Raw genomic sequence first — 26,598 nt, 5'->3', positions numbered from 1 at the left:
TTACCGTCTACGCTTGGCGCAGCCATTTTTCAAACAATTGAGTTCCTATTAGTTTCCGATACATTTTATTTTTTGATTGGCTCGAGTCATTTATTATAAGCGATTTGATTGGCTATTACAATTTCATTGACTGTGAAGGCTCGTGCCACGTTCTTTCATTCATAAATTTTGGTGGAGAGTACAATATGTTGCGGGAGTAAATAAACTGACACTTCCAAAGAAGGAAGAGTTCGTATATTTCAATTTTATTGGTCAAGATGACAAGATGACATCCCTGAAACATATATTTAACCATTTATAAATATCACAATAAAACAAATTAAATACAGTAATTTATATATTTACAGTCACATTTAATAATAAAAAAAAATTAAAGCATATGTAAATCTGAATATTCTCCATTTACACAATTTATTTAATATTATCAAAAATGTAAATTTATAAAACTTTTTTATACAGAAATTTATGACATATGCAACAAATACATTAGTCCTTCCGATGTCATGGAAAATATGACATCCAAGACATCAATATTTCAAGAACAACAACAACACAAAGCTTACCTTATTTGTGGTGGTGCAAGGGTACTGATTGTAGTTTATGAAACCTTTCACATGGACAAACAGTTCTGTAAAGCAAAATATCTACTTATAACATATGATCAGCAGTTCACAATTACCGATAATTGACATTTAAATGAACAAATTGATATTCATGTCATTGACTAAACTAGCATAAGTTGTAAATATAAACAATGAATGATTGCTTAATATTTATACGAATATGATAAGTGAAATAATAAATTAGAACCTTATTAGCATTTAATCTCATTCGTACATTCTCGTACAAAAAAATACTCATATACGCACACTTTCATAAATCAATAAAATTTGAAATAAATTATCAAAGAAACAGAAATATTAGTAACTAACCTCAGTAAGTACGAACATGCATTCCAAATGAATGAAAATGAAATCAGACAAAACGTGTATTTTTCCAAATAACTGAGATTACAAAAGAGCGTCTTCCATACACTTCAACTAATAATCCAATACCCGGGACAATTTATAATAGAAAATCAAGAAGCAAAAAAATCAAGAGAACAGACAACGTTATAGAGATAGCCAATCAATGAGAACTGAGCAGGATAATGATAGATTACCCAAATACTCAGAAAAGAAAGAGTCGGAAAAGGAAACAAAGATTGAGAACTCAACATAATTAATTTTCTCTGAAATAAATATAATTGATTCATAAGTTGAGCCTATCACAAATATGATATTTTATTGCACAGAAATATATTTTTGTTGATCAATATGTTAGAAAATGGAGCATCACCTGTACTGCTTCTGACCAATCCTGAAAAATAGAGCCTTATGTAATAATTACATTAATCATCACAAAATATACACTCTCAGATAAAATATTTTAGGGACTGATGGGCCAGCCAAAGTGATGCTGTACAACTGAGGTTTAACTCTTTTAAACATAGTTCAGTTGGCAGTTTAGAGTATTTGTTTACATTATTGTCCAAATTCATTGTGAGATACTCTAAATGTTCCCTTGCTTAAATCAATACTTGATTTCAACTGTAACCATCATAAACTTGTCGACCAATAAATAAATGTTTATATTTCTCTTGTTATTTTGTTTGCAAAACATGGCATTGGCATGGAGTGTTCTGCAAGCCTCTATTTTCGTTTTTGCTTGTTTTTTCTACTAGTAAAATATGTATTTTTCTGTATTTTACTTTTTGTTGTACAAAATACTATTTTTACTGCCCTAATTTTGACTTTTTATGTTCTCGTAAATGAAATGTCTTTTGCTGACGTGCTTGTAAAAATGAATCGCATATGCTTACTAGATATGATAACTCTTTGACCTATTATTTGAACAGTGAATATATGAATATATTGGTGTCTCTGTAAAAAAATAAAAAATATGTATATAACGACAACGAATCATTGTTTCCTTGTAATTTTTTTAGGAAATTACGAGAATTTCTTTTAAATACTTTTATGCAAATAGTCGATTATTTGCTATTTGCTATGGATAATGGCAAAGGACAGCCCCGCTTTAAAACATAATTTCATCAGTGTATATCAGAAACGTGTTATAAAAACTGTTTTTCATATTCTTACGGTTGGTTCGACAGTTTATTATTGCCTTCTGTATATTTAGCGTTGTTCCTCTTACTAAGCTACAATTGCACTGTAGATTGATATGATGATATTCTGAGCGAAACAATTAATGGTTCCACCTGCTTGAATTTGATTCAGTGATTTCTAGATTACTTGCATGTTTTGACTCATTCGTCCCGTTCAGGTCAACAGTAATATATTACTTTTATTATTCTTAATACATGATAATAATGAAACATCGAAGGTCTATCATTTGTTTGTTACGTCATGCCTCGATCGTCCAATTTCAGTATAAATTCCATCACTGACATACTTTATTCATTTTAGACCTGGGTCACTAAATGAGATAAATAAAACATTTACCACACAGAAGCCAAAATGGTTTGGTAAAGCAAGGCAATTAAATCTAAAATACGACACGGTATAATTAGATATTGATTATATTGTTTTGATATTATTTATCTCGTTTAAATAATTTGGATCACGCCCTAAGACCAACTTTAGAATGAAGTTAGAATTATCTTATGACAATGTTAGGTTGTGTCTCGAAGCTATCTCAGACATGTCTCAAGCTAAAACGTCATAAAGACATCCTAAGTATATTTTGTGAAATATTTACAGGTAAATGATTGATATTGGTATATCAAATGAACAAAAATGTTCATATGAAAAGGGGTGGTATGCTATGGATCTTATTTTATTTTATTTTAGTTTTTTTGTTTTGCATTTTCACATTTTTGAACAAAAAAAAAAAAATTCAAATGATTGCTTCCTAATTATATGCATGTGAATGAATTTAAAAACCGAATGAAGTTATTGATTTTTGATTGTTACATGCATGTATTAGAAATAGGAACAGTAGCTAAATTTGTTTGAATAAAGTGTCACTGAATCATGAAACATTCCGGTCAAAGTTTAAAATAATGCACATTCCATAAACATATTTTTGAATCGACGCGTGCCGGTCAATCTGTGGTAAATGATGAGCGGGAATAAGAGAAATCCAAACTTTACTGAGGCAGAGTTGCATGTTTTATCAGACAAAAAGGGGTAACTACACAAGATCTTTTTTTTAACAAACACAGTTGTGACAAATGCTGGTAAGTTTGTTTGTTTGTTGGGGTTTAACGTCCGAGCAGCAATATTTCAGCTATATTCAGACAATGAACATGAAATTGATGATAAAATGAACATGAAATGAAAAAAAAAAGGATGGGTCACAAGGATAATAGGGTCGACAAATTTTGATTGCCACTGGAAAAAGGGGGGATGGGTAAGGTCGGGCAATTTAGCCTCCTGTGGCGGAGCGCAAAGGTTCCTACTCCTATCGAATACAACAGCAGGGTTTTGTAACGTGCGAGGAACGGAAATGCAAATGCAAATGCCGGTAAGAAACGCGAATGTGATTTCATCAGCAGCAAGGTCAACACTATCAACACGACAGCACACAAAAGAACGGGAGAAGAGAGGTCAGGAAGAAATGGTCTTCATGTTCAAGTAGTATCAAGTAGAACGCTGCATTTGTAAGGAGAGAGACCAAAAAGACTGGTGGATGTTCCCTCTGGATAAACGGACTCCCCTTCAAGACAAGATTGTAGGCATAATGGGTGACACGCTGATCGGATGGATAGCAGGTGGGATCGATACTTGTCAGACAGATGATATTACTATGGTACAAAACATAGACGGTTTCAATGCCACACACGAATCAGGTGAGATAACATTTTTTCCATTTGCAGGTGGTCCTTGATTCCCTTTTCCAGCCCTCCAACCTCTCGGTTCCCATCCCCTAATTTCCGAGTTCTCGCTTCCCTTATTAATCAAAAAAGGGCTAGTGCATTTTCCTATTCTTCAAATTAAAACTATCAGACGGACTTTTGTATATACCAAACTGATTTGGTTTATAGATAGTTGTATTTTTCCACGAGTGATTCTAGGAATGGTTCATCTGGTGACGATAACAGTAGTCCCATGCAAGTACTGCAACCATCAGATTAACAGAAGACACGCTAGTCAAAATTGAAAGACAAAAATTGGCTGTAGAACAAGAACGTTTGGCGACAGAGAAAGAAAGACTATCAACGGAAAAGGTTCAGCTGAAAATAGACAGAAAGATTCTTCTGAGCAAAGAAGGAAAATATCAGCTGTACATGACAAAGCTGAACCTAGAACTGCAATGAATGGGTATTTTCGTTAAAAACCTTAACGTTAATACCTTAAAGGATACCCACTATCTATAAGTAACCATCCGTCAGATATTGTTCTATTCTCAAAGAGTTCGGAAACACTAGAGTTAGACCAAATAAATGCATCATGGGTTGCTCCTGGCCACCGAGAGACAATGTTATAAAAAGTTCAAGTTAGCTTCCCAAATCCCATGCACATTGATGGAATGAAAACTTTTACGATTAACGTATACGTATATGTTCGTCCTCTGGTGGAGTTTTGATTCGCACATGAGATCCATCGACCTCCTACTACATTAGAAAAGTCTAAAATTTCATAGAATCCACGTTTTATTATGTCTTAACTTGCTAATGATACTCTGGTTGCAAACTCTGACCAAATATTGTGTTAAGTCTCGTACACATCCTGAAACGCTCGAATGAGAAATGTTATGCACGTCAGCATTTACAAGCTGAAAACTTCCCGTTGGATAGAACCGCAGGGCTGTCATTATCTGATTAAGAGAAACGGGCAATGTGCGGGACCTCACTGTTGGTCTTTACAACTCATTATCAAATCTTCTACACAAATCTAGAATCATAGGACGTGACAATCTGTACCTACCTACGATTTCAAAGTCACCTAACTGATCCAAAGGTATATTATAGTCTCTAAGCAGTCTATTTCGACCAACATTTTGGTGCCTTCTTCTCATGTACACAAACGCCGCAGCCATATTTGTTTACATGTTATTCTACTGAGACGTGTCCTAAAGTTAAGAAGGAGATAAGTTGATCCTAAAGTTAATATGGCGTTGAGATGATCCTAAGACACCTTTAGTCGTCCTAAAGATAGGATAAAAGTTGCGACCACTCTTAATGTATGATGGCTTCGAGAACACGACTTAAGACAGAGAAGAATCCTCAGATAGTCTTAGGACACGTCTTATCCCTGAGATAGCTTAGATAAACCCGCCCCTGGTTATTGACACATTTATCGTTAATCTTTACCTACATTTGTTTGTTGAAACTTTTTGAATATATCTTTATTATTGAGATCAGCGTCATATTGATTGATCCTTCGAAAAACAGTTTAATATAAGTTTGGACTGTGCAACACAGAGTGGTTAGTTAAATTAATTGACACAAAAAAAAATTCTTATCTTTTTACACTTAAACTTCTTTTTAAGAAAGGCATCTAACGATTTGTACACATTTCATCTTTTTTTTCTAGTCCAACGTTTCAGGTTTCATCTTCGAATCTTTCACAAAGAACAGGAACAATACAGCTATCAAAAGTATTTTCTCCGAAAGTTAAAATGGTATAAACACACCACTTACCATTTTTATTATTTTATGACCAACATGTACTGAAAGTTACTTCGAGAAAGAAATTGATTATAAAGATTTTTTGTAAAAACTTCAGTGGCAATATGTTGCATGTATGTAACACAAACATTCATTTTTAAATGCATGACGTAGCTACTACAGTATGCCATTGACATGAAGGTTAATAAAAATAAAGAAATCAATATACAAATGTATCTTGCGTTGGACATTTTTTAAAAGCATGATTGAAGGATTGTAAAAAATACGAAACATATTGCAATTCATGCTGAATTCGATACATGTTAGTTTTTAGCCTATCCTACAGAAAACAAATCGTCTTATCAAATTTTCAGTTTTTAAAAGAATAATCAAGGGAACAAAGGTTATAGCGGTAATCAAAAGAATGTAATCCAGGGACAAAGACCAGACATGGAAAACAGACATACACAACAAAGAACATAAAGTAACTAAAATCATACATACAAAGTAACAAAAGTAAATGAGCAACTCAGACTCCACTAAAAACTGGGAGAATGGACCAGGTGCACCGGTAGGGTAAGCGTCCTCTTTGCGATCAATGAGCAATTGTACAATTACAAACTTAATACATTTGAAGGATGATCGTCATCCATTCTGAATGTAAACCAAATGTTTTGTCGTTCTCATTGTCATCAATATATATTACCCCGACAATCATATCATTACGAAGAAAAGTTGTATAAGTTATGTGTTGTTGAATGACATTCGTTCACCCTTCTGTCATTGTCACCATAAACTTAGTGAAGCATTGTTTTTTTTTTCTTTTGAAAAATGATGTTGTAGCACATTTCTGAATTTATCTGTAATACTTATGGTTCGTCTATTCATATTGTATGTGTACATAATACAAAAACGCACTCTTGCAGATGATGCGAGTTGTACTTCTTACTAATATATTATGTGCTATTTTGTTGTATCTTTCACGGAATGATATTCCATTCAGATCTGATGCAGTATGTTTCGTTTTATTCTCCCAATGAAAAATAATTGTTTCATCATAACTACTGATAAATAATAATGATAATAATAATAATGATAGCCTTTGTTTATACAGGATAAACATATATCAGTACCTTGTACTAGTTCACACAGTGGTCCTGTATTATAATATATATATATATATATATATATATATCTTAGCTGGCTGAGTGGTCTAGGGCGTTGGACTTTGTGCAGGCGGTGTTGCCATAGATGTCACAGCAGTACGAGTTCGAGTCCCGCGGAGGGAACGACCAAAAATTTGCATCGCAAATTTGACAGTTCTAACATCGTTGGGAATTTTTCAGACCTTTCTATACGTTTATATATCTCCCCTGTATCAATTTGATCCGATGGAGCAGTGTAGCAAATAGAGTCGTCACATTCTGAGACGTGGTATATATATATATATCTATATATATATATTCAATTGCAATATATATAAACAATGGTATCATGGGTTATAATAATATAAAAATATATAAACTGACATCAATAACCATTCAATTGAATCATTTCAATACAATATATAAAAAAACGAGTATGAAACAAATAGCAAGTGCAATGACGTTTGTATCTACCTTCATAAAAAAAATGACACGGAAATGCTGTTTTCTTATATAATGAATACTATATAACAGTTACAGTCAACAACAAGCAAGTATTGTCAAAAAGGATTCTTAAGTTATAATGTATATGTTGTTTGGTTTATGTGTCTTGTTTCTGGCTATGGTGGATGGAAATCACCACAGTAAGTAAAGTACTAATTATTGACTATTATGACCCATAGTTTTCAGTTTTTGGCTGTAAAATTTAATTTTAAAAAGATATAGAATCATCAATAAATATGCTGTAAATTGGTTGCTTATAGGTAAAATTTACCTTCTATAAAATAGGCTTCAACATAGAGTAAATCTTCTATGACTATTTTAACTAAATGATTGCAATTGTATTCCTGTTCTACCTAAAAGCGCTAGTAAAATTAGGTTTCAACACCTACTGGAACCTTTCAATATATAGAAAACAGTCCAAATTTTCTTATTTTGACTAACATTTGTATCGCGAGAGTGGTGAATTACTATGACAATCAAAATATTTGATTTACACATTACAAAGTTGGTTCCAAATCATTATGAATGCTCGGCGCAGATCCGCACTTTCCCGCATTTATTAGTCACATTCAGTTTCATGTCAAGTACACTACAGTAGTTGTAAGGAAACTTCTCCTATTATATGGTATATGGGGGAGGGGAATGGGAAGGCAGGGGATGGCGATGGGGAATGTTGATGCCATATGGGAGATTAGAATTTAGAATGGGGAGCATGGGGAAATAAGGTTCTAAAAATCTATTTATATACAAAATATATTCAATTTAATTAAACATAAATTTTATACTTTTAAGTATTTCGAAATATGAAATTCAATATGATGTTGTTAATATTTGATAAAGAAAAACGCAATTAGGATACTATAGGGGTGGGGATTTTTCTAAAGAAAATAGGGGGATGGTATATGGTTTAAATGAAAAGGTATTTTTACCATTAAGAAGTTTTATTATCTATATATATTACAAAGATATCCAGCATTCCCTCTCTTTTTAGTTAAATGAGATGAAACATTCAAATAAACATACGCTTTCCCATTAGACCATACCTTTTTACAATATCTGGAAACACTGTCTAAACACATTACTACATATTTAAATTGAATGTTTATTGAAGGGCAATTAAAGAACGGCATTGTGGGCAACCAAGGACACGGTCTTGGTCACAACCACGATCACCACAGACATGATCATGGCAACCTTGATCAGCAAGGGCACGATCACCAGGGACACGGTCTTGGCCACAATCATGATCACCACAAGCATGATCATGGTAACCTTGATCAACAAGGACCTGATCACCAGGGACATGGTCTTGGTCACAACCACGATCACCACAAACATGATCATGGCAACCTTGATCAACAAGGGCACGATCACCAAGGACATGGTCTTGGTCACAACCACGATCACCACAAGCATGATCATGGCAACCTTGATCATTAAGGGCATGATCACTAAGGACACGGTCTGGGACACAACCACCACTAGCAAAGATTCAACAACTGCTATAATCATCAGCATGATTGAAAAAATACAATAAAGAACTAATTCCTTTATTGATGATTTTTGAGTTTATTTTCATTCGTTTGTTATTTTAAAACAAAGACATGAGTTGTTACATTATGATCATTACCATGTTTAACAGAAACTTGTATAACACAGAAATAATGGGGAGTTATTTACTTGTACTCCTTTGATTGTTTTTCGACGGTAGTTCCCAAGAATTTTCAATTCAATTCAGTGTTATAATCTGTGCTAGCATTAATATTACCACAGGACCTTCTTATGATTTGAGGCATTTATTGCTGCTCGGACGTTAAACCCCAACAAACAAACATCTTATGATTTGTCAATAAATCGACTTAAATTTATTGTTACTGAAACCACTTACATACAACGAACGAAATCTTATTTGTTCCATTTAATCCAAAATCTAGAAACAAGAAGTGGCAATTTTGCATTGTTTCGTCAGTTAAGACGGTCCGGTAGACTTGATTTGATATATGTATATATAAATCATTTCATCGACGTCTAATGTTCATCATTTCTTTAGAATTTGTACACATAATATGTAAACAGATTTCATTTGTTTATGTCTTGAGTTTTGATTAAATGAAAATACACCATATATTCGTAAAGAACTTTTTTTGACTTGTGCCAAGCACTTTGATTGCTTGAGCATCATTTTATAACGTGTTATATTGTATAAAACTACGTTGTACTGTGACAAAATCATAGTCGATTGTTCAACAGTTGGCAATTAGAATGATCTTAAAGTAAATATCATTTTCATCGAAATATCATATCTTAATTCAAGATGATGTTTGCATAACCAACTTTAGGACATCTTACGATTGTTCATTAACAGCAACGTGGTTCATCAAGCGTAAACTGACACGAAGTTTATTGAATCGCATACTATTTTTATCAACTTTTCTGCTACTTTCGATCTTTGTGCCAAAATCCTGCGTTATTTGGTTCGTGGAACACTACAATTCAAGCAAATAATTCAGGAATAGTTTAATATTTCTTCATCCGAGGTAATTATATAATTGTAGCAAAAATTACCGAGAATCGAAACCGACTCCGACTGGACGCATCTTTAAAACAAAAACAAATCTGAAAAAACACAATTTTAAATACAGACAATAATTAAAAGCTGGAACTTATTATCGTTTTATCAGATATACAGATATTGTTCTAAACACAAATAAAGTATGGATGATATGTCCACTCCTCATTGATTCGACAGACAAAGGGCACAACTAATGGTTCAGTTTCTTCAAAAAGCCACAGCGGCTGATACAAAAGCTACTTGGTCTATAATATGTTGCCTATTAATTATGATCTTTATTTCAAAGTTTCCGATATTCATTACGTCCGTATTTACTGATCTGATTTGTCCAAATGACTTCTATCTATAATATATATTCTTCCTCTTTCTCTGAATATGACCTTCAACGAGCAGAAAAAGGTAATGTCTACCTTCTCTGAACACCTGAGTACATTCCTGTTCTTAGTGGAGATGCTCCTGGCATTGGTTTTTTCCATGGATTTTTTCATACATATTGCTCCGTCTTGAAAAGGTCTTAATTGAACATAAAGTATTCATATTCAAACCATCATCCTTTCTTTACATCGCAGTCGCTTTGACATTACGTGACACACTAAACGCTTATCCACGAAAATGTTATGTAAGAAAAAATAAAACTTTATTTCTTTCGACAAAAGGATGGTGTAATTAAAGGTCAAGGTTCCACAAGGGAAATTCTTTACTGCACACATTTGAAAAGTTGTACAGAAGCAATGAAAGTAATTAAAGTGAACCAGTTTACCAAATAAAATCGTTGAAAGAGATATTGATCTAGAACGCCCATTTTTATCACAGATTTCTTCCTGCGCATTCTAGTATTGTATTTTTGTAGGTTTCATGCATTGAGTAAGTTCGTAGATAAAATTCAAAGGGTGAGTTCGAGGTTTAACTTGTTTACATACATGTCAAGAAAACGAGTTTTGGACACTTTTAACAATACATTTCAGTAAGTAAAACTAGGATTATTTTGATTATAATAACGGGAAACTAAGCATATAAAACATTGTATCAATAGTAAGGATTCATATTTATTTCATATTCAACACGTGTTATGTGTGATGTATTTTAATAATTTGATAAAAGGGACATTTGATATAATATATTTTCAATCGAATAGGGAAAAGTGCGTTCACACTATTTGCAATTTTAATTTAAGTTGTTTGTGGATTATTTTGCTTTTGTAATATCTTTTGCACTGGACAAAATAGATTACACAATGTGCACTCAGTTACATTTTGAAAATGACCAAATTATAAATTACTGTATTGACAATAAGATCTTTATTATTTATATTTTATTTTTATTTTTCTTGTTATTTTGTTTGCAAATGGTCGGACATGGTATCGGCTTGGAGTGTAATACAAGCCTCTACTTTCGTTTTTGTTTTTGTTTTGTTAGTGTTTTTTTTAGTAAAGTATGTCTTTTTCTGTAGTTTCACTTTTTGTTGTACAAAATACTGTTTTTACTGTCCTAATTTCGACTTTTTATGTTTTCATAAATAAAATATCTTTTGCTGATGTGCTTGTAGATGTGCATTGCGGAAAGGGGCAGAACTATCTCAAAATCATCGCATGCCTACTGAATATAATATCTCATCGACCTATTATTTGAACAGTAAATATATGAATATATTGGTTTCTCTGTAAAAAAAATAAAAATGATGGATATAGCGACAACGAATCATTGATTCCTTATATTTTTGATAGGAATTTACGAGAATTTCTTTTAAATACTTTTATGCAAATAGTCGACTATTTGCTATCGATAACGGTACAGGAGAGACCCGCTTTAAAATATAATCTCATCAGTGTATATTAAAAGCGTGTTATTAAATCTGTTCTTCATATTCTTAAGGTTGGTTCGACAGTTTATTATTGCCTTCTGCATATTTAGCGTTGTTCCTCTTACCAAGCTACAATTGTACTGTAGATTGATATGATGATATTCTGTGCGAAAAAATTGATGGTTCCACCTGCTTGAATTTGCTTCAGTGATTTCTAGATTACTTGCATGTTTTGACTCATTCGCCCCGTTCAGGTCAACAGTAATATATTACTTATATTATTCTTATTCCATGATAATAATGAAACATTGAAGGTCTACATTTGCATCATTTGTTTTTTACTTCATGACTCGATGGTCCCATTTCAGTATAGATTCCATCACTATATATTATGTTAAATTGGTATTAGACACTTTCTTTGTTGTTAAGCCTAAGGGAATACGGATCAAAGTGCACATGTTTGTTAAACTGCACAGTTGTTTAATAGTAGTAAGTTGAGAGAACATCTAAGGTATTACCTCATTACGTATACGAATACTATCGTGGAATCTAATCTGGTTATTTACCCATTTATAAATAAACTGGGTTGGGGTTCTCGAAGCTATCCTATGATATGTCCTAAGTCACGTTCTAAGACCAACTTTATGATGGAGTAAAGATCATCTTATGACAATGTTAGTTTGTGTCTCAAAGCTATCTCAGACATGTCTTCACCTAAAAAGTTATAAAGACATCCTTAGTATATTTTGTGAAATGTTTAAAGTATCATTTATGTTAAGCTTGTTATTAAAAAATTGGTTGATATTGCTATATCAAATAAACAAAAATGCATATATGAAAAGGCAACAACCTTTTGATTATTTGGATGGATGTATGGATTGTTTTATTTATTTATTTATTTTTTTTTTGCATTTTCACATTTTTGTTGAACAAAAAAAAATCAAATGAATGCCTCCTAATTACATGCATGTATGTGAATTTAAAAACCGAATGAAGTTCTTGATTTTCGATTGTTACATGTATGTGTTAGAATAAAGAACTGTTGCAAAATTTGTTTGAATAAAGTGTCACTGAATCGTGAAACATTCATGTCAAAGTTTAGAATCATAAACATTCCTTAAAAATATGTTTGAACCGACACGCGCAGGTCATTCTGTGGTAAATGATGAGCGGGAATAAGAGAAATCCAACTTTACTGAGCCAAATTTGCATGTTTTATCAGACGAAGTAGTGAAACTGCACAAGATCTTATTCAGCAAACAGAGTACAGTTGCGACAAATGCCGGTAGAAACGCGCATAGGATTTCATTAGCAGCAAGGTCAACACTGTCAACTCGACAGCACATAAAAGGGCGGAAAAAGAGGTAAGGAAGAAATCGTCTTCATATTCAAGTATTATCAAGAAGGAAGCTGCATTTGTAAGGAGAGAGACCAAAAAGACTGATGGATGCCCCTTCTGGATAAACGGACTCCCCTTCAAGACAAGATAGTAGGCATAATGGGTGACACTCTGATCGGATGGATAGCGGGTGGGATCTACACTTGTCAAATAGATGATATTACTATGGTACCAAGCATTGACGATTTCAATGCCACACACGAATCAGGTGAGGCAACATATTTCCATTTGCAGGAGGTCCTGGATTCCCTTTTCAAGCCCTCCTTCCTCTCGGTACCCATCCCTTAATTTCCGAGTTCTCGCCCTCACCTTATTGATCAAGGGAAGGGGCTAGTGCATTTTTCCTATTTTTAAATTAAAACTATTATAACGTTTTTTTGTATATATCAAACTGATTTGGTTTATAGATAGTTGTTTCGTATTTTTCCACGAGTGATTCTAGGAATGGTTCATCTGGTGACGATAACAGTAGTCCCATGCGAGTACCGCAACTATCAGCATTGACAGAATACACGCTAGTCAAAATTGAAAGACAAAAATTGGCTGTAGAACAAGAACGTTTGGCGACGGAGAAAAAAAGACTATCAACGGAAAAGGCTCAGCTGAAAATAGATAGAAAAATACTTCTGATCAAAGAAGGGAAATACCCGCTGTACATGACAAAGCTGAACCTATAGAACTGCAGCATATGTGTTTGTTTTTCCGTTAAAAACGTGCCAGTGCCTCCATCTTTTGTCAGTTCTTCTTGGTAATAAATCGAACTTTGCACCTAACATTTGTGTCTTATTTCTTTGAATGTGCTATCAAATTTCGTATTCCAGTCAAAGAATATACAAAAACTACTACTTATATATAACAATTATAAGAAAACTAAATTATGGTTATTATGTCTCCCCACACTTTGATGGGGAGACATATTGTTTTTCGCCTGTCCGTCACAAAGATTGTCAAAGTTGAAATGGTATAAACACATCACTAACCATTTTTGTTATTTTATGTACAACATGTGCTGAAAGTTACGTCAAGAAAGATATTGATTATAAAAATTTTTTTGTTAAACCTTCAGTGGCACATATGTTGCATGTATGTAACACAAACATTCATTTTTAAATGTACGACGTAGCTACTACAGTATGCCATTGACATGAAGGTTAATAAAAATAAGGAAATCAATATACAAATGTATCTTGCTCTAGAATTTTTTAAAAAGCATGACTGAAGGATTTTAAAAAGTACGAAACACATTGAAACTCATGTTGAATTCGATACATGTTATTTTTTTAGCCTATCCGAAAGATAACAAATCGTCTTATCAAACATGCAGTTTTTAAAGAGTATTCTTTGCCACCAATGAGCGATTTCACAAATACAAACTTAATAAATTTGAAGGATGATCGTCATCCATTCTGAATGTAAACCAAATGTTTTGTCGTTCTCATTGTCATCAATATATTTTACCCCGACAATCATATCATTTCAAAGAAAAGTTGTACAAGGTATCTATTGAATGACGGCATATTAGTTCACCCTTCTCTAATTGTCACCATAAACATAGTGAAGCGTTGTTTCTGTTTTTTTTTCTTTTGAAAAAATGACGTTGTAGCACATTTCTGAATTTATATGTAATATTTATGGTTAGTCTAATCATATTTTATGTGTACCTAATACAAAAGCACTCTTGCAGAGATGCACGTTGTACTTCTTACTAATATATTATATGCTATTTTGTTGCATCGTTCACTGAATGATATTTCATTAAGATCTGATGCAATATGTTTCGTTTTACTCTCCCAATGAAAAATGAATGTTTTATCATGACTACTGATAAATGATAATAATAATAAAAATGATAATAACCTTTGTTACGACAGGGTAGACATATATTAGTGCCTTGTACTAGTTCACACAGTAATCCTGTATTATAATATATATTTAAACAACATACAATTACAATATAAACAATGGTATCATGGGTTATAATAATATAAAAATATAAATTGACATCAATAACCATTCAATTGAATCATTTCAGTACAAACAAAAAAACGAGTATGAAACAAAGAACAAGTGCAATGAAGTTTTTATCTGCCTCCAAAAAAAATGACACAGAAATGTTGTTTTCTTATATAATGAATACTATATAACAGTTACAGTCAACAACAAGAAAGTATTGTCAAGAAGGATTCTTAAGTCATAATGTATATGTTGTTTGGTTTATGTGTCTTGTTTCTGGCTATGGTGGATGGAAATCACCACAGTAAGTAAAGAACTAATTATTGACTATTATGACCCATAGTTTTCAGTTTTTGGCTGTAAAATTTAATTTTAAAAAGATATAGAATCATCAATAAATATGCTGTAACTTGGTTGCTTATGGGTAAAATTTACTTCCTATAAAATAGGCTTCAACATAGAGTAAATCTCCTATGACTATTTTAACTAAATGATGGCAATTGTATTCCTGTTCTACCTAAAAGCGCTAGTAAAATTAGGTTTCAACACCTACAAGAATGGAACATTTCAATATATAGAGTCCGAATTTTCTTATTTTGGCTAACATTTGTATCTGTTTGATGACGACAAAAACTTTATATTTGTTCCAGAGTGGTGAATTACTATGACAAACAAATATTTGATTTACACATTACAAAGTAGGTTGCAAATTGTTGTGAATGCTCGGCGCAGATCCGCACTTTCCAGCATTTATTAGTCATATTCAGTTTCATGTCAAGTACACTACAGTAGTTATAAGGAAAGTCTTCCCATTATATGGTATATGGGTGTAGAGAATATGAAGGCAGGGGATGGCGATGGGGAATATTGATGCCATATGGGAGATTAGAATTTAGAATGGGGAGCATGGGGAAATAAGGTTCTAAAACATATATTTATATACATATTATATTCAATTTAATTAAAAATAATATTTTATACTTTTAAGTATTTCGAAATATGAAATTCAATATGATGTTGTTAATATTTGATAAAGAAAAACGCAATTAGGATACTATGGTAGTGGGGATTTTTAGTGGGAAATAGGGGGATGGTATATGGTTTAAATGAAAAGGTATTTTTTCCATTAAGAAGTTTTATTATCTCTATATATTACAAAGATATCCATCATTCCCTCTCTTTTTAATTAAATGAGATGAAACATTCAAATAAACATACGCTTTACCTTTAGACCATACCTTTTTACAATATATGGAAACACTGTCTAAACACATTACTACATATTTAAATTGAATGTTTATTGAAGGGCAATTAAAGAACGGCATTGTGGGCAACAAAGGACACGGTCTTGGTCACAATCATGATCACCACAAGCATGATCATGGTAACCTTGATCAACAAGGACCCGATCACCAGGGACATGGTCTTGGTCACAACCACGATCACCACAAACATGATCATGGCAACCTTGATCAACAAGGGCACGATCACCAGGGACATGGTCTTGGTCACAACCACGATCACCACAAGCATGATCATGGCAACCTTGATCAATAAGGGCATGATCACCAAGGACACGGTCTGGGACACAACCACCAGTAGCAAAGATTCAACAACTGCTATAATCATCAGCATGATTGAAAAAATACAATAAAGAACTAATTCCTTTATTGATGATTTTTGAGTTTATTTTCATTCATTTGTTATTTTAAAACAAAGACAAGAGTTGTTACATTATGATCATTATCATGTTTAACAGAAACTCGTATAACACAGAAATAATGGGGAGTTATTTACTTGTACTAGTTTTATTGTTTTTCGACGGTAGTTCCCAAGAATTTTCAATTCAATTCAGTGTTATAATCTGTGCCAGCATTAATATTACCAGAGGACATTCTTATGATTTGTCAATGAATCGACTTAAATTTATTGTTACTGAAACCACTTACATACAACGAACGAAATCTTATTTGTTCCATTCAATCCGAAATCTAGAAACAAGAAGTGGCAATATTGCATCGTTTTGTCACTTCTTGTTTCTAGATTTGGGGTTTAATTACATAATATATAAACAGATTTCATTTGTTTATGTTTTGATTAAACACACCATATGTTCGTAAAGAACTTTTTTTGACTTGTGCCAAGCACTTTGATTGGTTGAGCATCATTTTATAACATGTGTTATAGTGTATCAAACTACGTTGTACTGTGACAAAATCATAGTCGATTGTTCTACAGTCCGAAATTAAAATGATCTTAAAATAGATATCATTTTCATCGGAATATCATATCTAAATTAAGGCTAGAGTTCACTCTTAATGAAATTAAAGACATTGTTCTAACATTTTGACAAAATGATGTTTGCATAACCAACTTTAGGACATCTTACGATTGTTCATTAACAGCAACGTGGTTCATCAAGCGTAAACAGCCTCAAAGTTTATTGAATCGCATACTATTTTTATCATCTTTTCTGCTACTTTCGATTTTTGTGCCAAAATCTTGGGAGAACTTACTGTTCTTATTTGTTGGCGTTATGTGGTTCGTGTAACACTACAATTCAAGCAAACAATTCAGGAATAGTTTCATCTTTCTTCATCCGAGGTAATTATATAATTGTAGCGAAAATGACCGAGGATTGAAAGCTACTTGGACGGGTCGCTTCTTTAAAACAAAAAGAAAACTGAAAAACACAATTTTAAATACAGAAAAAAAATTAAAAGCTGGAACTTAATATCGTTTTATCATTAAAGAAACCAAGATGTACACATATTGTTCTAAACACAAATAAGGTATGGATGATATGTCCACGTCTCATTGTTTCGACAGCAGGGACATGGTCTTGGTCACAACCACGATCACCACAAGCATGATCATGGCAACCTTGATCAATAAGGGCATGATCACCAAGGACACGGTCTGGGACACAACCACCAGTAGTAAAGATTCAACAACTGCTATAATCATCAGCATGATTGAAAAAATACAATAAAGAACTAATTCCTTTATTGATGATTTTTGAGTTTATTTTCATTCATTTGTTTTTTTAAAACAAAGACAAAACTTGTTACATTATGATCATTACCATGTTTAACAGAAACTTGTATAACACAGAACTAATGGGGAGTTATTTACTTGTACTCCTTTGATTGTTTTTCGACGGTAGTTCCCAAGAATTTTCAATTCAATTCAGTGTTATAATCTGTGCTAGCATTAATATTACCACAGGACCTTCTTATGATTTGAGGCATTTATTGCTGCTCGGACGTTAAACCCCAATAAATAAACATCTTATGATTTGTCAATAAATCGACTTAAATTTATTGTTACTGAAACCACTTACATACAACGAAAGAAATCTTATTTGTTCCATTTAATCCGAAATCTAGAAACAAGAAGTGGCAATATTGCATTGTTTCGTCAGTTAAGACGGTCCGGTAGACTTGATTTGATATATGTATATATAAATCCTTTCATCGACGTCTAATGTTGATCCTTTCTTTAGAATTTGTACACATAATATGTAAACAGATTTCATTTGTTTATGTCTTGAGTTTTGATTAAAAGAAAATACACCATATATTCGTAAAGAACTTTTTTTGACTTGTGCCAAGCACTTTGATTGGTTGAGCATCATTTTATAACGTGTTATATTGTATAAAACTACGTTGTACTGTGACAAAATCATAGTCGATTGTTCAACAGTCCGCAATTAGAATGATCTTAATGTATATATCATTTTCATCGAAATATCATATCTTAATTAAAGCTAGAGTTCACTCTTAATTAAATTAAAAACATTGTTCTACAATGTTGACAAAATGATGTTTGCATAACCAACTTTAGGACATCTTACGATTGTTCATTAACAGCAACGTGGTTCATCAAGCGTAAACTGACACAAAGTTTATTGAATCGCATACTATTTTTATCAACTTTTCTGCTAGTTTCGATCTTTGTGCCAAAATCCTGGAAGAACTTACTGTTCTTATTTTTTGGCGTTATTTGGTTCGTGTAACACTACAATTCAAGCAAATAATTCAGGAATAGTTTAATATTTCTTCATCCGAGGTAATTATATAATTGTAGCAAAAATTACCGAGAATTGAAACCGACTCCGAGTGGATGCATCTTTAAAACAAAACAAAAAAATCTGAAAAAAAACACAATTTTAAATACAGACAATAATTAAAAGCTGGAACTTTGTATAGTTTTATCAGATATACAGATATTGTTCTAAACACAAATAAAGTATGGATGATATGTCCACTTCTCATTGTTTCGACAGACAAAGGGCACAACTAATGGTTCAGTTTCTTCAAAAAGCCACAGCGGCTGATACAAAAGCTACTTGGTCTATAATATGTTGCCTATTAATTATGATCTTTATTTCAAAGTTTCCGATATTCATTACGTCCGTATTTACTGATCTGATTTATCCAAATGACTTCTATCTGTAATAGATATTCTTCCTCTTTCTCTGCATATGATCTTGAACGAGCAGAAAAGGTACTGTCTACCTTCCCTGAACACCTGAGCACATTCCTGTTCTTAGTGGAGGTGCTCCTGGCATTGGTTTGTCCATGTATTTTTTCATACATATTGCTCCGTCTTGAAAAGGTCTTAATTGAACATAAAGTATTCATATTCAAACCATCATCCTTTCTTGACATCGCAGTCGCTTTGACATTACGTGAAACCCTAGACGCTAATCCACGAAAATGTTACATAAGGAAAATAAAACTTTATTTCTTTCGACAAAAAGATGGTATGCTTAAAGGTCAAGATTCCACAAGGGGAAATTCTTTACTTTACACATTTGAAAAGTTGTACAGAATTAATGAAAGTAATTAAAGTGAAACAGTTTACCAAATAAAATCGTTGAAAGAGATATTGATCTAGAACGTCCATTTTTATCACGGATTTCTTCCTGCGCATTCTAGTATTGTATTTTTAACATCCAACGAAAAACGTGTCCGAATAATTATAGAATTTAGGAAATAAGTATTTTAACTCATACTTAACACTTAAGTACTGAGTTGTACTCGTTTTCCTTGAAACTGCATTTTATCATTAAAACAAATGTTAATTCTTTATCATAATTAAGATGGGTGACATGAGGTGCGTTCTAATTGTACGTTTATCATTTGTTTTTATTTGTCTTTATTTTGTTTTGTTTTTTTTTCGAGAAACTGTAACATTGCATCATTATATTATTACTACAATTTTCCTTTCTAAGCCAAAAACAAATGTATATCAATATAAGAATCAAATGCAGAATATTACCTGTATGAAATTAGCCTCCGCTTGTACCCTTTACATTATTGAATAATGCATCGGCTATCTTCTTTTTAAACATGGTGCAATTGTATATCATCTGATTTTATCTTTTTTTTAAATTAACAGGTGTTGCAATCCATTTCCCCAAAACATAATTTAAATATGAGAAACCCTTTCCGGACCAGCGTCCAGTTTCAATTGGAAATTTAATACTTTAATATATTCGGCCTGTTATGAACAAGGTCTGAATGTAAATAAATTTCATTTTGAAAAACCAGTTCAGAAAGAAGTGGTCGTTCAAATCTTTCAATTCCATGAATAATATACTTCATAATCGTGTTTTGCTTGATTATTTGTATTTGCTATCTGGACTAAATAAATGTCTTGTTAATCTGAAAGCTTCCTTTTTCAGTTATTTTTAGATGATAGTTCCGGTAACTCATACCTTGTTCCCGTCAAGTACATGTTGACATTGTTATGTTTATCCGTTTGAATAATCGATATTGTAGGCTTCATGCATTTAGTAACTTCGTAGATAAAATTCAAAGGGTGAGTTCGAATTTAACTTAATGTTTACATACATGTCAAGCAAACGAGTTTTGAACACATGTAACGATACATTTCAGTAGGTAAAACTAGGATTATTTTGATTATAATAAAGGGAAACTAAGCATATAAAACATTGTATCAATAGTAACGATTCACATTTATTTCATATGCTCCGAGATATCACAAATTCAACACGTGTTGTGTGTGATTTATTTTCATAATTTGAAGAAAAGTGGCTTTCGATATAACATATTTTCAATCGAATTGGGAAAAGTGCGTTCACACTATTGACTATTTTAATTTAAGGTGTTGGTGGATTATTTTGCTTTTGTAATACTTTTTTGCACTGGACAAAATAGATCACACAATGTGCACACAGTTACATTTTGAAAATGACCAAATTATAAATTACTGTTAACGGTATTGACAATAAGATCTTTATTTTTTATATTTTATTTTTATTTTTTTCTTGTTATTTTGTTTGCAAATGGTCGGACATGGCATTGACTTGGAGTGTAATACAAGCCTCTACTTTCGTTTTTGTTTTGTTTTTGTTCTTTCTGTAGTTTCACTTTCTGTTGTACAAAATACTGTTTTTTACTGTCCTAATTTCGACTTTTTATGTTTTCATAAATGAATTGCGGAAAGGAGCAGAACTATCTCAAACTCATCGCATGCCTACTGGATATAATATCTCATCGACCTATTATTTGAACAGTAAATATATGAATATATTGGTGTCGCTATTAAAAAAAATAAAAATGATGGATATAGCGACAACGAATCATTGTTCCCTTGTATTTATGATAGTAATTTACGAGAATTTCTTTCAAATACTTTTATGCAAATAGTCGACTATTTGCTATCGATAACGGTACAGGAGAGACCCGCTTTAAAATATAATTTCATCAGTGTATATTAGAAGCGTGTTATTAAATCTGTTCTTCATATTCTTAAGGTTGGTTCGACAGTTTATCATTGCCTTCTGCATATTTAGCGTTGTTCCTCTTACCAAGCTACAATTGTACTGTAGATTGATATGATGATATTCAGAGCGAAACAGTTAATGGTTCCACCTGCTTGAATTTGCTTCAGTGATTTCTAGATTACTTGCATGTTTTGACTCGTTCGCTCCGTTCAGGTCAACAATAATATATTACTTATATTATTCTTAATCCATGATATTAATGAAACATTGAATGTCTACATTTGCATCATTTGTTTTTTACTTCATGACTCGATGGTCCCATTTCAGTATAGATTCCATCACTATATATTATGTTAAATTGGTATTAGACTCTTTCTCTATTGTTAATACTACGGGAATACGAATGAAAGTGCACATTTATTTCTTTTATTTCTTTTATTATTATTTTTTGTTTTGCATTTTCACATTTTTGGTGAAAAAAAAAATCAAATTATTGATTCCTAATTACATGCATGTGAGTAAATTTAAAAACCGAAGTTCTTGATTTTCGATTGTTACTTGTATGTGTTAGAATATAGAACAGTTGCAAAATTTGTTTGAATAAAGTGTCACTGAATCGTGAAACATTCAGGTCAAAGTTCCATAAATATATGTTTGAACCGACACGTGCAGGTCATTCTGTGGCAAATGATGTGCGGGAATAAGAGAAATCTAAACTTTACTGAGGCAAATTTGCATGTCTTATCAGACGAGAAACTGCACAAGATCTTATTCAGCAAACAGAGTACAGTTGCGACAAATGCCGGTAAAAACGCGCATAGGATTTCTTTAGCAGCAAGGTCAACACTGTCAACTCAATAGCACATAAAAGGGCGGGAAAAGAGGTAAGAAAGAAATCGTCAAGTAGTATCAAGAAGAAAGCTGCATCTGTAAGCAGAGAGACCAAAAAAGATTGATGGATGCCCCCTCTGGATAAACGGACTCCCTTTCAAGACAAGATAGTAGGCATAATGGGTGACACGCTGATCGGAGGGATAGCGGGTGGGATCTACACTTGTCAGATAGATGATATTACTATGGTACCAAGCATTGACGATTTCAATGCCACACACGAATCAGGTGAGGTAACATATTTCCATTTGCAGGTGGTCCTTGATTCCCTTTTCCAGACCTCCGGCCTCTCGGTTCCCATCCCTTAATTTCCGAGTTCTCGCTCACCTTATTGATCAAGAAAAGATCATTTTTCCTATTCTTTAAGTTAAAATTATCAGAACATTTTTTTGTATATATCAAACTGATTTGTTTTATAGATAGTTGTGTTGTATTTTTCCACCGGTGATTCTAGGAATGGTTCATCTGGTGACGATAACAGTAGTCCCATGCGAGTACCGCAACTATCAGGATTGACAGAAGACGCGCTAGTCAAAATTGCAAGACAAAAATTGGCTGTAGAACAAGAACGTTTGGCGACGGAGAAAGAAAGACTATCAAAGGAAAAGGCTCAGCTGAATATAGATAGAAAAATTCTTCTCATCAAAGAAGGAAAATATCAGCTGTACATGAAAAGGTGAACCTATAGAACTGCAGCATATGTGTTTGTTTTTCCGTTAAAAACGTGCCAGTGCCTCCATCTTTTGTCAGTTCTTCTTGGTAATAAATCGAACTTTGCACCTAACATTTGTGTCTTATTTCTTTGGATGTGCTATCAAATTTCGTATTCCAGTCAAAGAATATACAAAAACTACTACTTATATATAATACTTATAAGAAAACTAAATTATGGTTATTATGTCTCCCCACACTTTGATGGGGAGACATATTGTTTTTCGCCTGTCCGTCACAAAGATTTTCAAAGTTGAAATGGTATAAACACATCACTAACCATTTTTGTTATTTTATGTACAACATGTACTGAAAAGTACGTCGAGAAAGAAATTGATTATAAAAATTTTGGCGTAGCTACTACAGTATGCCATTGAAGGTGGATAAAAATAAGGAAATCAATATATAAATGTATCTTGCCTTGGAAATTTTTAAACAGCATGACTGAAGGATTTTAAAAAGTTCGAAACATATTGAAGCTCATGTTGAATTCGATAATGTTATTTTTCAGCCTATCCTACAGAAAACAAATCGTCTTATCGAACATGCAGTTTTAAAGAGTAGTCTTTGCCACCAATGAGCGACTTGACAAATATAAACTTAATAAATTTGAAGGATGATCGTCATGTAAACCAAATGTTTTGTCGTTCTCATTGTCGTCAATATATTTTACCCCGAAAAGTTGTACAAGGTATCCATTGTTGAATGACCGTATATTAGTTCACCCTTCTCTCATTGTCACCATAAACATAGTGAAGCGTTGTTTTTGTTTTTTTTTCTTTTGAAAAATGATGTTGTAGCACATTTCTGAATTTATATGTAATATGTATGGTTAGTCTAGTCATATTTTATGTGTACATAATACAAAACGCACTCTTGCAGAGATGCACGTCGTACTTCTTACTAATATATTATATGCTTTTTTGTTGCATCGTTCACTGAATGATATTCCATTAAGATCTGATGAACTATGTTTCGTTTCACTCTCCCGATGCAAAATGAATGTTTATTTTATCATGACTACTGATAAATGATAATAATAATAATAATAATAATAACTTTTGTTAAGACAAGATAGACATATATTAGTACCTTGTACTAGTTCACACACTGATCCTGTATTATGATATAGATATATACAACATACAATTACAATATAAACAATGGTATCATGGGTTATAATAATATAAAAATATAAATTTACATCAATAACCATTCAATTGAATCATTTCAGTACAAAAAAACGAGTATGAAACAAAGAACAAATGCTATGAACTTTTTATCTGCCTCCATAAACAAATTGATACAGAAATGTTGTTTATTTATATAATGAATACTATATAACAGTTACAGTCAACAACAAGCAAGTATTGTCAAGAAGGATTCTTAAGTCATAATGTGTATGTTGTTTGGTTTATGTGTCTTGTTTCTGGCTATGGTGGATGGAAATCACCACGGTAAGTAAAGTACTAATTATTGACTATTATGACCCATAGTTTTCAGTTTTTGGCTGTAAAATTTAATTTGAAAAAGATATAGAATCATCGAAAAATATGCTGTAAATTGGTTGCTTATAGGTAAAATTTACTTCCTATAAAATAGTCTTCAACACAAAATAAATCTTCTATGACTATTTTAACTAAATGTTTGCAATTGTATTCCTGTTCTACCTAAATGCGCTAGTAAAATTAGGTTTCAACACCTACAATAATTGAACATTTCAATATATAGAAAACAGTCCGAATTTTCTTATTTTGACTAACATTTGTATCTGTTTGATGACGATAAAAACTTTATATTTGTTCCAGAGTGGTGAATTACTATGACAATCAAAATATTTGATTTACACATTACAAAGTAGGTTCCAAATCATTTTGAATGCTCGGCGCAGATCCGCACTTTCCCGCATTTATTAGTCGCATTCAGTTTCATGTCAAGTACTAGAGTAGTTGTAGGGAAACTCTTCCCATTATATGGTATATGGGGGTGATAAATGGGAAGGCGGAGAATTGAAATGGGGAATGTTAATGGCAAATGGGAGATTAGAATTTAGAATGGGGAGCATGGGGAAATAAGGTTCTAAACATATCTATTTGTATACCAAATATATTCAATTTAATGAAAAATAAAATTTTATACTTTTAAGTATTTAGAAATATACAATTCAATATGATGCTGTTAATATTTGATAAAGAAAAACGCAATTAGGATTCTATGGGGGGTTAGGATTTTTCTACATGAAATAGGGGGATGGTATATGTTTTAAATGAGAAGTTAGTTTTTACCAATTAAGAGTTTTATTATCTGTATATCACAAAGACATTCCCTCTCTTTCTAGTTAAATGAGACGAAACATTCAAATAAACATACGGTTCCGCTTTAGATCAAACCTTTTTTACAATATCTGGAAATACTGTGTAAACACATTACTACATATATAAATTGAATGTTTATTGAAGGGCAAATAAAGAACGGAATTTTGAGTAAAATCCAAGAACATATCAACAATCAAGAAAATGACATTACACGATCACCAAAGACATAATCATGGTGAAAAGCACGATCACCACGGACACGGTCTAGGTCACAACCACGATCATCACAAACACGATCATGATGGTAGCCATAATAACCAGGGACACGGTCTTGGTCACAACCACGTTCACCACAGACATGATCATAGCAACCTTGATCAACAAGGGCACGTTCACCAGGGACATGGTGTTGCCCACAATCATGATCGCCACAGACATGGTCATGGCAACCTTGATCAACAAGGACCTGATCGCCAGGGACACGGTCTTGGTCCCAACCACAACTAGCAAACATTCAACAACTGTTATAATCATCAGCATGATTGAAAAAATACAATAAAGAAATAATTAATTCATTGATGATTTTGTAGTTTATTTTCATTCACTTGTCATTTTAAAACAAAGACAGAACTTGTTACATTATGACCATTATCATGTTTAACAAAAACTTGTATAACACAGAAATAATGGGGAGTTATTTACTTGTACTTCTTCTTTTATTGTTTTTCCGACGGAAGTTCCCAAGAATTTCCAATTCAATTCAGTGCTATATTCTGTGATAGCTTTAATATTACCACAGGACACGGTTGTTCATTAGCAGCAACGTGGTTCATCAAGCGTAAACTGACACAAAATTTATTGAATCGCATACTATTTTCATCATTATCTTTTATGCTACGTCCGTATTGAGTGATCTTATGTGTCCAAATGACTTCT

General features: G+C 32.6%; 3 protein-coding genes and 1 long non-coding RNA gene across 6 annotated transcripts; 3 read left to right on the top strand and 1 right to left on the bottom strand.

Moving 5' to 3' along the window:
* Positions 1 to 115: 115 nt before the first annotated feature.
* Positions 116 to 5,322, bottom strand: LOC148604527 (uncharacterized). Its single transcript, XM_088550190.1, has 4 exons — positions 4,932 to 5,322; positions 1,339 to 1,359; positions 564 to 628; positions 116 to 274 (listed from the first exon to the last, which is right to left on the bottom strand). Exons 1-4 carry the CDS (start codon positions 5,041 to 5,043, stop codon positions 116 to 118), a joined length of 357 nt encoding a protein of 118 aa, XP_088406316.1. The 5' UTR covers positions 5,044 to 5,322.
* A 1,949-nt stretch (positions 5,323 to 7,271) lies between these two features.
* Positions 7,272 to 8,816, top strand: LOC148604526 (uncharacterized). Its single transcript, XM_088549324.1, has 2 exons — positions 7,272 to 7,403; positions 8,375 to 8,816. The coding sequence occupies exons 1-2, from the start codon at positions 7,343 to 7,345 to the stop codon at positions 8,701 to 8,703; spliced, it is 390 nt and encodes a 129-aa protein (XP_088405450.1). The 5' UTR covers positions 7,272 to 7,342; the 3' UTR covers positions 8,704 to 8,816.
* Positions 8,817 to 10,643: 1,827 nt separating this feature from the next.
* On the top strand, positions 10,644 to 16,665 carry LOC148604525 (uncharacterized). 2 transcript variants are annotated; one of them, XM_088548965.1, is made up of 3 exons: positions 10,644 to 10,699; positions 15,183 to 15,292; positions 16,295 to 16,665. In XM_088548965.1, exons 2-3 carry the CDS (start codon positions 15,232 to 15,234, stop codon positions 16,543 to 16,545), a joined length of 312 nt encoding a protein of 103 aa, XP_088405091.1. In that variant the 5' UTR covers positions 10,644 to 10,699; positions 15,183 to 15,231; the 3' UTR covers positions 16,546 to 16,665. The 2 variants fall into 2 exon arrangements, with proteins under 2 accessions (XP_088405091.1, XP_088405090.1); XM_088548964.1 differs by lacking the exon at positions 10,644 to 10,699 and adding an exon at positions 10,737 to 10,799.
* A 4,031-nt stretch (positions 16,666 to 20,696) lies between these two features.
* Positions 20,697 to 26,217, top strand: LOC148604524 (uncharacterized). 2 transcript variants are annotated; one of them, XR_015916108.1, is made up of 4 exons: positions 20,697 to 20,817; positions 23,091 to 23,312; positions 24,695 to 24,804; positions 25,807 to 26,217. It is a non-coding gene; the product is annotated as an uncharacterized LOC148604524 (long non-coding RNA). The 2 variants fall into 2 exon arrangements; XR_015916107.1 differs by having other exon boundaries at positions 20,697 to 23,312.
* The last annotated feature ends 381 nt before the right edge of the window (positions 26,218 to 26,598 follow it).

The sequence above is a fragment of the Perna viridis genome, chromosome 10 (assembly GCF_037379345.1).
Source record: "Perna viridis isolate PV_CMFRI_1.1 ecotype Kerala chromosome 10, ASM3737934v1, whole genome shotgun sequence".
In the NCBI taxonomy this organism is placed as follows: domain Eukaryota; kingdom Metazoa; phylum Mollusca; class Bivalvia; order Mytilida; family Mytilidae; genus Perna; species Perna viridis.
Note: the sequence above shows the minus strand (reverse complement) of the source record. Positions and strands in the feature narration are given on the sequence as shown.

What these genes read in the sequence shown, in the direction of transcription:
- LOC148604527 (XM_088550190.1), bottom strand. Translation starts at nt 5,043, where the DNA reads ATGGCTGCGGCGTTTGTGTACATGAGAAGAAGGCACCAAAATGTTGGT. An exon ending in AGGTGACTTTGAAATCGTAG is followed by an intron (nt 1,360 to 4,931) that starts GTAGGTACAGAT and finishes TCTATTTTTCAG; the next exon opens with GATTGGTCAGAAGCAGTACA. An exon ending in CTTGCACCACCACAAATAAG is followed by an intron (nt 275 to 563) that starts GTAAGCTTTGTG and finishes TATATGTTTCAG; the next exon opens with GGATGTCATCTTGTCATCTT.
- LOC148604526 (XM_088549324.1), top strand. Translation starts at nt 7,343, where the DNA reads ATGTATATGTTGTTTGGTTTATGTGTCTTGTTTCTGGCTATGGTGGAT. An exon ending in GGTGGATGGAAATCACCACA is followed by an intron (nt 7,404 to 8,374) that starts GTAAGTAAAGTA and finishes TGTTTATTGAAG; the next exon opens with GGCAATTAAAGAACGGCATT.
- LOC148604525 (XM_088548965.1), top strand. Translation starts at nt 15,232, where the DNA reads ATGTATATGTTGTTTGGTTTATGTGTCTTGTTTCTGGCTATGGTGGAT. An exon ending in GGTGGATGGAAATCACCACA is followed by an intron (nt 15,293 to 16,294) that starts GTAAGTAAAGAA and finishes TGTTTATTGAAG; the next exon opens with GGCAATTAAAGAACGGCATT.